Here is a 13,288-nt window from a genome sequence, read left to right as displayed (position 1 = left end):
AATAAAAAATAAATTAAAGAAATTACATAAAAATAGAACTTTTAAATACTTGATTTGATATTAGTATTGATATTTTTTTTTTCAAATTTTTATGATATTTTCAAATTTATATTTTATTCAAAAATAAGATCATTGTTGATTTCTTAAAAACATATAAAATCGAATTATAACAACGACATACACAAAGAATAAAATATAACATTAAAATCGAGATGTATTTCGCTACATTGCACGAGTACCCTTCTAGTTATTATAAATATAGTCATGGTAGTATTTAGAGTAAGTTACAAATTTGCGCCATGTGGTTTGTCAAAAATAACATTTTTTGAATTTACAGTTCCAGTTATCGTGGTTTGTAAAAACGTGAAGATTTGGTCCCTTCATCTAACAACCATTGAAAAATCCTGATAAATGAGAGGTATTTTTGTTTTTTTCAAGAGTTTTTTGTCATTTACCTAATCAAAAACCGTAGGGACCAAGTCATAAAATCGATCTTGATTGGATAAAAGACAAAAAAAATCAATAAAAAGACAAAAATGCCCCTTCTTGAAAGAAATGTTTTAAAAGTCGTTAGATTCAGTGATCAAATCTGGACATTTTTGTAAAACATGATAATCATCTTATAATTTCGAAACTGTAGAGATAAAAAATGTTATTTTTTAACAAACCACATGACCAAATTTGCAATTTAGGGGTTGTTTACCTAAATGCTTACCCGGTAAGCGCTTACCTTTAGAAGTCAACACTATACAAGGTAAAATTGTAGTATATCAAAAAGGTATCGTGTACAACAATATATATGGTAAGCGCTTACCCGAGTAAAAGTCGTCACTCTCGCTTACCGGATAAGACTCTCTATCCTTATCATCGCTCTTACCAGGTAAGATTCTTGAGTTTTGTCATGTCCGCTCAATGAGGAAAATTGTCAGGTAAACACCTACTGAGTAAGCGTTTAGTAAACAGCCTCTTACTCCAGTATTTATTTTTATTATAACATAACTTTTGACAAATAAATAAATAAATGTTGTAATCGTTTTTGTCGATTGATTGATTTTTGGTATATGCCGACAAAATATGTTTTGTTGTTATTTTAATAAAAGAGATGGATACCAATCAACGGACCCGGCCGGATAAACCACGAGATCCGACTTTTGACCAACTAAAGGTCAAACTTTGCAACCATGTTGTGGCCCAATGTCCCAACCTATTATATAGTTTCTGTATTTTAAGTAAATACCTGCGTAATATAGCGAGATAAATCTCGATTTTAATGTTTAGTATTTATTTTTTTCTTTATCGATATAATGCAATTTTATGTGGTTTTGAGAAAAAGATAATGTATTTATTTTTGAATGAAATATAAATTTGAAGATAACATAAAAATTTTAAAAAATAAAATAAATCGATATTAGTATCAAATTAACTATCTAATAGTTCTTTTTTTTTATGTAATTTTCTTTAATTTAATTTTTTATTACAATTTAATTTAGATTTAATAACAAAGTAAGTTATTTTTAATTTAACAATATAATTTTTTATAAAGATAAAAAGTAGACATTATGTTAGAAATTAATCATTATCTTAATTATATTTTAGACATTCTATATTTAAAATGAATGTTTATCATGTATTTGATTATATTTATTTGCAGTTAGTTACACGAATTTAAAAATGGAGCTTTAATAAGTTGTACTTACGCAAAATTATTTGTAATCTTGAATTTTAAGTAATATGCATCAATAAAGGGTACTTAATGCATAAAAATGGTTTTTAAGAGTTTTTATCAAATCTCTTATAATATAGTATAAATATTGATAAATAATTTATATAGAAATATTAAAATGCAGATATGATTAATACCAGAGTGATTAAATATTTTATAGCTATATTTAATAAATTAATTACTTATTAAAAGGTGAGAATAGAGATTGTTGGAAATAGACAAGATGCAAATGGAGGGTAAAAGTGGAACAAATGTGTAGAATGAGCAAAGTGTATGCAGCAATTGCGTTATACGCAAAGGCCTCATTAGACTTTTTGCCATGTGATCCAATTATTTTTTTATTTTATTTTCTGGTTTTCTTTCAAAAAAGATTTTAAATTATTTGGGTTTTATAGAATAAATTAATTTATATAATTTTAATTATTTTTGTTTAATAAAAGGAATAATTAATCAGTATTCTATTAATAACACCTTGGGATGAAAAAGAATTAATTGGGTATTACTTTAATTTGGAAATCATTAGTTATAAATTCCAAAACAATAAGGATTAGGAGGATACGCAGAGAAAGAGCTCTTGGTTTCGTTGAAAGACACAAGTTATGATGAAAAGGGTAAGAAATGATCCCTACCTTGGATCAATCATAATTATAAATCAACACTAATAAGATGCATTAGATCAACTCCCTTTTAAAACACAATTCATGGGTGAACATGACATTAAAAGTTATCAAGAGTGGAGATTTTTTCTTACGTTTTTCACCTTTACTTTTTTTCTCAAACGATCATTCGCTTATATGTATATGTGTAGTCGTAGGTTCATTTGAGAAGTGGTAAGTATTTGAGAAGTAGATAAATGATCATAGCCTTTCATCTGGTCAAGATTTGCGGCTTTGATTTTGAAGCACGAGGTAGTTCCTCGCATGATATGTGGAAAATAGAGGGGTAGTTTTATAATTTTTACAAATATGCGATAAAACAAGTGCATATGTGAACCCATGTGATTCACATATGTACTATATGTTCATATGTGAGTCTATCAAATTCACATATGAACGATTTAACTGATTCACATATGTACTATGGGTTCACATTTACACTTGCATTGCCGCCTATTTATAGAAGTTACGAAAGTACCCATCTATTTTTCGCTTAACTAGTCAAAGCCGAAAATATTGATCACTCAAATTGCAATTCTTGACCAATCTTGACCGTATGAAAGGTTGAGATCACTTATGTACTTCTTAAATACTTAACACTTCTCAAATTAACCTTTTCCTGTATATGGACATTCAAATACAACTCATCTAGATCATACAAACAATGCAACCTACCTATCCACCATCTATTTTTTTTATTTCCTTTTTTGATTTTTTTAGCTACAGATAATTACAACTGATCAAAATGGTAACCGCTAATGATCAAATGGACGCTCCTGATTTGGTTATAACTATCGTAGGAATGTAAAAGATTGCATAATAACTCATATATATATATATATATATATATATATATATATATATATATATATATATATATATATATATTGAAGTAACAACTTCAGAATAATAGCCCAATAAGCTCAACCTTTTGAAATATGTAGCCCACTTTGCATAATTATGTGCAGCCCATCCCAGTAACAACTTCAGAATAATAGCCCATCTCTATTATTTACATGTTGTTTACAAAAATAGACAATAAAAGGCCCACCCAGAAACAAGACTAAAATTAGGGGTGAGCATACGCGGGTACCCGTCCTTTTTGACATGAACCGAAACCGGCGGTTCTTGAGATATTGGAACCGGAACCGGTTAACGCCGTTCTTAAATTTTTGGAACCAGAACCGGAACTCCGGGTACCCGCTTCCTAAAATATTAAAATTTTGTTATTTAGAAATAAAAAATAAAACATTTCCAAAACACTAAATAAATAAGCAAGAATACAAATTATACAGAATAATGGTTACAAATATTGTTTAACGATTACAAACCATAATAGACTAACAGAAAATGTTCAAAGTTTAGCAATTACATATTATAATGGTAAATGTTTATAGTTTAACGATTACATACTATGAATCCAAGTGAACACACAATTTGAAAAAATATGAATCATTTTATATGAAGAATTTAGATGAAGAATGAAGATGACGGCGTACTTTCAAGATGTAAACCTAATATAATTTTGGTATTAAAAAATAATAATTATTTTTTATTGAAAAATACCGGGTACTCGGCGGGTAACGGTTCCGAAAAATTTAGAACCGGAGCTGGAACCATTCTCAATCGGTTCCGTATTTTAGGAACCGGAACCACTCATATCGGTTCCGGTTCCATAGCCGGGTACCCGGTTCCGCTGCTCACCCCTAGCTAAAATCGATAGTAGCAACAATAGCATGGTTTTTGACACCATAATGCCATATTACGAACTTAACAAGTACTTTTTGCAAATAGAATCGGTAGCCCATTCGAATGCTCGATATTTCCACCTTACTTATACAAACCTTAATTATAGCACCTGTAAGAGAGATCTCATCATAGATATAAAACCCTGAATGCAAACGGACGACATCCCATTTTATCTGAATACAACTCCATAGCTGATATCTATCCCATGTCGACAAGTTCAAAACAACAACATAAAAACCATTAGAATAAAAGCCGTTATTGTAAGAATTAATCATTTAGTAGCTCCTGCTTCATCATACCATCGAAAAGATGAGTTCCAACCTTTTGATTACCTCTTTCTGTAACCCCCAATCCATCTTTGTAACCCATCATACATGACGTTCATAACCTACGACATGTTTATGATGATACCGTTCGACAGTTTGACTAGCTGATATGGGGGTCCATTATGCTTAAGTCTTGCACTTTAATACTAGCGCTAATCACGTAATGAGATTACACATGCGTTATTAGAAATATGATTTAATCCCACCTCCATGACAAAAGCAATGGCTTTCGGTCCTTTGATAAGTTGTCATTGAGGAAATGCGTACATGCTCAAGCAGATGATATACCATATCGACTGTATGTTTTTTTATTCAATTTACACAGATCAATGAAACTAAGAATGGGCTTAACGGGAACGAGACAAAGTATGTCTCGTGTCGTGTTTAAATCATCGCATAAAAGACCGTGATATGTTCATACACTAAACTGATGGTGTAAAGTAATTGTTGGATTGAATCATTTAATCCTTATCATTTTGATAACGATGACGTGTTATACCATATGTCACATATATAATTATAATTATGAATTATTGTTATTAAAAACAACATGATAAGCTCATACTGGGTTTCAATTAAAGAACCCATTGAATAAAGAGAACAAAACAAATAAAAGGTTTCACCAGAAAATGAGGGGTGATCACAGGTATTTGTGAGAAGTGTATAAATTTTTGAAAACGGGTCTGAAAATGTACAAAAATACAATTGCCGCTCGTGGTGTTTAGGTCAGGGGTACAGTTTGTTATGAAAAACAAAAGTGAAGGACTACCGATGCACTTATTTCATTTGAGGGACTCGGTTTTGAATTTGGGAAAACCGTAGGTACCAAGAATGTAATTTCAATTAAAAGATGGTTATTAGAAAAATCAATTTAAAATTAGAAAAAAATGTCGTCTTCAATAAAAACAAATAAACGAGGAACTTGTTTTAATTAAATATAAATGTGGTTGACCTAATTTCATTTAATTTAATTTCTATTCGTTTAATATATTATAAATCTATATATTATTAAATAAATACACAAAACTATGGATTAAAATAAGAAGATTTAGGCATAATATTAAATCAATAGCCGAAGCTTCCATTCTTCTTAAGCAAGAGAATTCAAATTCTTTTTTCTAAATTTAATTGTTTTAAATTACAAGATAATTATTATGGTTTATAATAAATGATTAAATTTGGTTCCTACCTATAATTGTCGTTAGAAATCGTTAAATTATAGGTATTTTAGTATTTTTTTCACTTATATCTCATTTTTCTTTAATAAACAAATAAATATGTAAATTACAGGGCATGGAAATGTAACTTACTCTAATATACCTATATATATATATATATATATATATATATAGAGAGAGAGAGAGAGAGAGAGAGAGAAAGTTCGTTTCAAATGCAACCCACCACATTTGTACAACCAATTCAACCTATTAAATTGAAATGTTTATGGAAATGATGAGAGTTCATTTATTATGATTTAAATATTTATGAAAGATGAATAGAGTTCATTAATTATGATCAATACTTTATATTAAGAAACAATCAAAACTTTTATGAAATCACATATTCATCAAATTAAATGAACGGTTGAGATTGAGTTGTATTGGTTGTACAAATGTAAAAAGTTGTATAATAACTCATCTCTCTCTCTCTCTCTCTCTCTCTCTATATATATATATATATATATATATATAATCAACTTATTTTAAAAGAAATAAAAATCTAAAAAAATTAAAATACCTTAACTTAACCAGAACCAAATTCGACTGTTTTTACAAACTATGATAACTATATTATATTTTTGAAACTGTAGAGAAAAAAAATTATAACCAACAAACTATATGAACGAAATTTATAGTTAATTTTTTTTATTTATTAATTTAACAGGTAAAGATATGAATTATTTTTTATAATGAATTATTCACATAAATTGAATAGGTTAAAAAAATAAAGTGATTTGAAATGCACCACCTCCTTATTGACTTCCTCTCACATGAGAAATAGTATTTTGTAGTAATTTAAGTGTAAATTAATGAGGGAAGTCCTTTTAAAAACTATATTATCTCATCTTGTAATTTTTTTTATTAACTTGGATATCCAACTCGCTATGTGAGCTGACTACTTTCAGGACGACTACCTGTTTTGCAGATGGCCTGGAGTCACCGTATTTGAACCTCCGTGGCCACAAAGTGATTTTTATTCCTCATTGGATTTGAACGTGGGACCTCCAGGTACTTTTGATGTTTATTGGGTTTGGGTTTCAGTAAAAATAAGAGTTATGGTGAGGATGTATGAATGCAATTTTCATACATATTCAACTATCTTTGTTTATCACTATGACCAAAAGTTTTAACAAAATTCATACATTTGAAATTGATTAAATGTATATAAAAGTTCGTGAAAATGACTAAAAATTGAAGATAAATTTGATAATAAAGATAGATGAATGTAGTTGAATCTAATTGAAAGTAAATGAGTGTAGTTGAATCTAATTGAAGGTAGATAAATGTAGTTGAAGGTACTGAAAATAGTTGAAAAAAATTAAGTTCGATTAAAAAGGTCACTCATCCAGAATCTCAAAAGTTTCTCATTGTTCTTATAACTTTTTTCTCACATAATTTCTCATATAATTTCTCATATATATATATATACACATAGAGAGAGAGAGAGAGAGAGATGTGGGTTATTATACAACCCCTTACATATGTACAACAATACAACTCAATCTAAACCGTCCATTTATTTTGATGAATATGTAATTTCATAGAAGTTTTGATTGTTTCCTAATATAAAGTATTGATCGTAATTAATGAACCTTATTAATCTTTCATAAATATTTAAATTATAATAAATGAACTCTTATCATTTATATAAATATTTTAATTTATTGTGTTGCATTAGTTGTACAAATGTGATGTGTTGCATTTTGAAACAAACTCTCTCTCTCTCTCTCTCTCTCTCTCTCTCTATATATATATATATATATATATATATATCTATACTATCTTATAAAGCATTTGGTTAAAACTCTTAAACCCTTCCCATATCCGAATTCGTGTAACTAACTGCAGATAAACACAATCAAATACAAGATAAACATCTTATTTTAAATATAATCTATATCTATACTATATAATAAAGCATTTGATAAAAACTCTTAAAAATCATTTTTTATGCATGAAGTACAATACATTGACGCATATTACTTAAAATTCAAGATTACAAGTAAATTATGCATAAGTACAACTTATTAAAACTTCATGTTTGAATTCGTGTAACTAACTCTGGATAAACATAATCAAATAAAGGATAAACATTTCATTTTAAAATATAAAAAATTTAAAATATAATTAGGATAATTATTGAGTTATAACAAAATAATTAATTATTATTTTTATAAAAATATATATTATTAAACCAAATANATTAAAAAATTACACAAATAATAAGAATTTTAAATAGTTAATTTGATACTAATATCGATATATTTTTGTCAAAATTTTAAGATATTTTCAAATTTATATTTTATTCAAAAATAAAAACATCATCGCCTTTTCAAAATCATATAAGACCATACTATAACATTGACCGAAATAAAGAATAAAATGAAATATTAAAATCAAGATATACCTCGCTGCATTGTGCGAGTACCTTTCTAGTATATATATGTGTGTGTGTGTGTGTTTGTGTGTTGTGGTGGGGGGTTCAAATAAAAAAAAGACAATAATGTTGAAAGCGTAATAATAAATTATTCGTATATGAATCATTGGTAAACCTAATTTTTTTTTTAATTTAAAGATGCATAAGTGAACCTATGTTGCATTTTCTTCCTTTTTCCGGTTATTCATATACTAAGATTCATACGTGAATTTGTGTTTTCTTTTACTAATAATTTACAAATAAATCATTTATCTTTCTCGTTCTTAACTTTTTTGTTTTTCTTATTTTAACCATCTTCTGTATACACACACACATATATATATATATATATATATATATATATATATATATATGCATATGTGTTCATCCGTTATACCGTCAAGTTTTATTGGAAGGTTTGCTTATGAATTTTGAGTATACTACATCATCGAGTAAGAACTACAAAAGTCCAACTAAGGTTTAAAGAAAAGTTCCTTGATGGATGAGCCTTTAAGAGTCCGATTTAATAATAGAGCAATCTCAATTATCACCCACGTACAATCACTAGGCTTAATGATCCCGTTGAAATAGGCATTGGAGCTGTACTATGTTAAAAAAATATATATTATTAAATGATTTGATGTCAACTATTAAAAGATTGAACAATTAAACTAAAGAGCAATTAGGTCCACTTGGACTTAATGCACAAGGGCCGAAACCAAGACCGAGCGAGTATAATTTTTAAAATGTACAGATTGATAGATGAAAAATGTATAAAACAATAACGACTGCAGATGAATTAAGCCATAGTGTGGGCTCAAAAAAGTTAAGCCGTATAATTTAAGGGGCAATAATTACAAGTGCCTTTCAACAATTGTTTTGGTATTAATATCAGTTTTTTTTACATAAATATGATAAAAGAAAGAGCAAATTACACTTTTAGTCTTTGTGGTTGATACCCATTTGTAACTCTCATCCCCGTTTTAAACTAATTGTACTTTTGGTTATTGTGGTTGATATTTTGCTTCACTTTTGGTCCTCTGACTTACCGGCGTTAAAAGAGTCTTTAACTCAAGGAGTCAAGGGCATTTTTGTCTTTCTATTATTTTGTTGTATTTTTTCCTATTTCCTATTATTAGATTATATATATATGGGCTCATTCAAGAGAGAATTGATTAGTTTGTGGTAACTATGAGATCTAATCTCAACTACAAATCATGGATAAATTAGAAAATTAATAATTATGGTAGTTTGAGTTAAAATTATAATTAGAGAGTATTTTAGGTATTTTTAAAAAACTCATTTCTCCTCTCTCATATCTCAGACCTCCAATCTCCGGCCTCCGATGAACAAAAATCCGGCAGGTACCAAGTAATCACAAAGATACACACTGTGATACCCATTGTGATATACTGTGATACCATTTGAGTACCATTGTATATCACAATATATCAATCTTCGGGTTACAAATTTGACCTCAATATATCAATTCTTGATTTGGATTTGCATTCTAAACCTTAAAATGAACTGAACCAGAGCTTGATATGAACAAATTCACTTTAGTCGATTGTTTATGATGACATTGTTGCTTGAAATCTCCTCCTCAAATCCCACAAGTTATTAGTTTTGAAATATGGAATACAATCGTTTAAAATGATATTGTATTTACACATATGATTGAAGCATTATAAATGGTTGTGGATTTAGTCTCACATCTTGCAATTGCGTGCTTCGGGTTTCTAAACCCGAGATTTCCATTCATGAAATCTCTAAAAATCATCATTTTTTGGGTTATTACAATTTAACAGAATCGAACTGATGGTCTGACTTTTTTGACCGAAGAAGATGATGGATGCATGAGGTCGGAGTTACTGCGACGACAGTGGTTGGGAGAGGAGGAACAAGAAGGATTTTGTGTCTATATTAATATTGTATATAACTCTAAAATAAGGTAAAAGACCAAAATACCCTTCAGTTAACATACTTTTTTAATGGCAGCTAGTTAAGAGGACTAAAAGTGAATAATTCAAAAGAGGGGCTAGAGTTGTCAATGAGTGACAATCACATGGGTCAAAAGTGTAATTTACTTTAAAAATAAATGATCAATAATTAAAGAAAATATAAAAAACACGACTATGTTACAATTTGTGGTTCATGATGGTTGACTACGGTTGATGGCGATGGTGTCACAATGTGCCACCGTATGACCACCTACGGCCCTACTCTCTTTATCACCTTGTAAAAAACGTTACAATTGAACTAAATTTTTTAAACAACTCTTCGATTTATATATCGTTAATAACGTTTTTTGTATTTCTGATATAATTTATTTAATTCAAATACATCGACACATAATATTCATAAACCCAAATAATTCGAACAAATTTACAAACCAGTTTTTATAGGTTATTTCAGATATAGCACACACGTGTAAATACACAATTTTATACAGTTTTTTTTTTAATATGTCAAACATTTACGACTGTTTTATGTGTAAGAAAAACAACATGATCAAGAATGTTTTACATATGAAACAACATTATACAAGCACCTGATTTATTGAGAGGTGGTTTATTATACAAACCAATATATTTTTACAAACCAATTTCAACCGTCCGTTAAGTCTAATAATTACGTGGTTTCATAAATGTCTTGATTGTTTGTTAATATAAAACGTTGATCATAATTAATGAACTTTAATCATATTTCATAGATATTCAGATCATAATAAATGGAACTTTATCGTTTCCATAAATATTGATGTGCATGGTTCTTGTGATAAAAAAACACAAATGAAATTTAACCATGCAATTAAAAAATTAATTACTGGTATATTTCATTTGTTTTGAAAAGAATTAGATTAAAGCAATATGATCAGGAAAAAATATATCATATTTTAGCATTCTAAACCGTTATAATTGACGCATAATTTATACTATATTATAAAACATTTGATAAAAACTCTCAAAAATCATTTTTTATGCATTAAGTATTGTTTATTGATGCATATTACTTAAAATTCAAGATTACAAATAAATTTTGCGTATGTACAACTTATTAAAACTTCATGTTCATAAAACTAACTGCAAATAAACATAATAAAAAACTAGATAAATATCTCATTTTAAATATAATAAATCTATAATATATTTATTAAAAACATTTAATTTTAATAAAATACTAATTATCATCTTTATAAAAAATCATATTATTAAAAAAATGACTTTATTATTGAATCTAAATCAACTTACAATAAAAAATCAAATAAAGAAATTATACAAAAAAAATTAAAGAACTTTTCAAAATTTTATAATACATTTAAATTTATATTTTATTCAAAAAATAAAAATATTATAATTTTTTCAGTACCATATAAAATGGTATTATAACATCGAAAAAGAGAGAATAAAATACAACATTAAAATCGAGATGTATTTTATAGAATTACATGAATACTTTTTTTAGTTTTCAAATAATAAATACTATTAATATATACACATTTTTTAATTAATAAAATTAGGATAGATTAGAAAAAGAAAATCATGGAGTTTTGATTTGTAAATGGTGAGAACCATTTAGAAATGTAGGATAAAATCCTCTCTTTCTAGCTTTCCCTTTCCCTTCTTTCTTCTTTCTTTCATTTCTTAATTTTCTTTCCATCCACCTTACAACCACCGCCACCGCCACCACCCACCACCGTCTCTTTATTTGCTTCCGGTTTGGATCTGTATATATGGACTCTAGCAACAGTGGCAGTTTCCAATCTTCAAGTGGTGGCGCCGGTGGTGGTGGTGCTGATAATGAAGAATATGATTCAAGAACTCAGTCCATCTCTTCCTTCTTGAATCCTTCCACCCACTTCAACCCTAATCTCAACCACCTTCTCCGACCACCGCCATCATCTTCTCACCACCACCATCACCATCCAACCACCGATCATACTGCCTTATTTGATCCTTCTACGACGCCATCTTTTCCACACTCTTCAAACCCAAACCGGAACTCGAACCCACTCCACGATCTCGATTCCGTTTGGACCAGAGACATACGACCGGACCCGAACCTTGCAGACTTCGGTTCAACCCGAACCCAGACCACCTTCGACACCTACCCTATTAACCCTACTAACTCATCAAGAATGGATACGAATACAAAAACGGGTCGTGGATCGGATCAGCATCATCATCAGGTAGGAGCAACGATAAAGAATCCGAAGAAACGTACACGAGCTTCACGGCGGGCACCAACCACCGTTCTCACTACCGACACCACTAACTTCCGGCAAATGGTTCAAGAATTCACCGGCATCCCCACGGCACCTTTCACCGCCGCATCCTCCCCGTTTTCTCGTCGTCTAGACCTTTTCGGTCGTGCCGGCGACGGTGGAACGGCGTCGCTTTATCCTCTCCGGCCGTCGGCTCAGAAAATTCAACAACAGCAGCCATCATTTTTGAATTCTATGGCCAATATCATAGAGTCTGGTACTAGCAATAATATTACTAACGCCACCACTTCAAGTAATTACGAGTTACCCCCTTCTGATATACATGAATTCCAAAAACAACCCTCAACTTTGTTAGATTTACAAAACCCAATGTTATCATTCCAATCTCTTTTACAAACCACACTTCCTCAGCAATCCAGCCATTTGAGTGGGTTTCCAAGTTCTTCCAAGAGATGGAGAGGCCAAGATGAAAAGGTAGATAGTTTTGAGGGGGTAATTGGTAATACTCAAAACATTGGTGGCTCAAAGTTAAATTCTGGTTTAGAGAATGTTGTGGTTTCATCAAGAAGTGGTGGTGATCAAGCTCAAGGTAACGAAGATTCATGGATTTGCCCTTCTAATTAATTATTTAATTAGGAATATTTTTTTATTATGTAATAGTTGTATTAATTATCTTTATACACAAAATTATAATGTGTTAAGTTTATCGCTAGTGCCTTCTAAATCTTTTTACTACATATGCATATACATACAAGGTTGGGTTCACGTGAGACCCAGGGTTTTTCGTGAGACCCGTAAGACCAATTTATGTTCATTGATCAACTTTATAAGTTAATGATCTTATGTTCTAAAGTTGTAAGGTGACAATTTTGTGATTATTGAGAAGTTTCGTGACAATTTTGTGATTATGAATGTTCAGATTGTAGATCTATAAGAGTTAGAGAATTTGTCTTATGGGTCTCGCGAAAAACCT

The 13,288-nt window shown here is 29.5% G+C and overlaps 1 protein-coding gene across 1 annotated transcript; it reads left to right on the top strand.

Moving 5' to 3' along the window:
* The first annotated feature begins 11,677 nt into the window (after positions 1 to 11,677).
* Positions 11,678 to 12,956, top strand: LOC112510320. Its single transcript, XM_025115705.1, has one exon. It carries the CDS (start codon positions 11,824 to 11,826, stop codon positions 12,937 to 12,939), a length of 1,116 nt encoding a protein of 371 aa, XP_024971473.1. The 5' UTR covers positions 11,678 to 11,823; the 3' UTR covers positions 12,940 to 12,956.
* The last annotated feature ends 332 nt before the right edge of the window (positions 12,957 to 13,288 follow it).

This window comes from Cynara cardunculus (assembly GCF_001531365.2).
Source record: "Cynara cardunculus var. scolymus isolate 2C chromosome LG 3, CcrdV1, whole genome shotgun sequence".
Lineage (NCBI taxonomy): Eukaryota > Viridiplantae > Streptophyta > Magnoliopsida > Asterales > Asteraceae > Cynara > Cynara cardunculus.
Note: the sequence above shows the minus strand (reverse complement) of the source record. Positions and strands in the feature narration are given on the sequence as shown.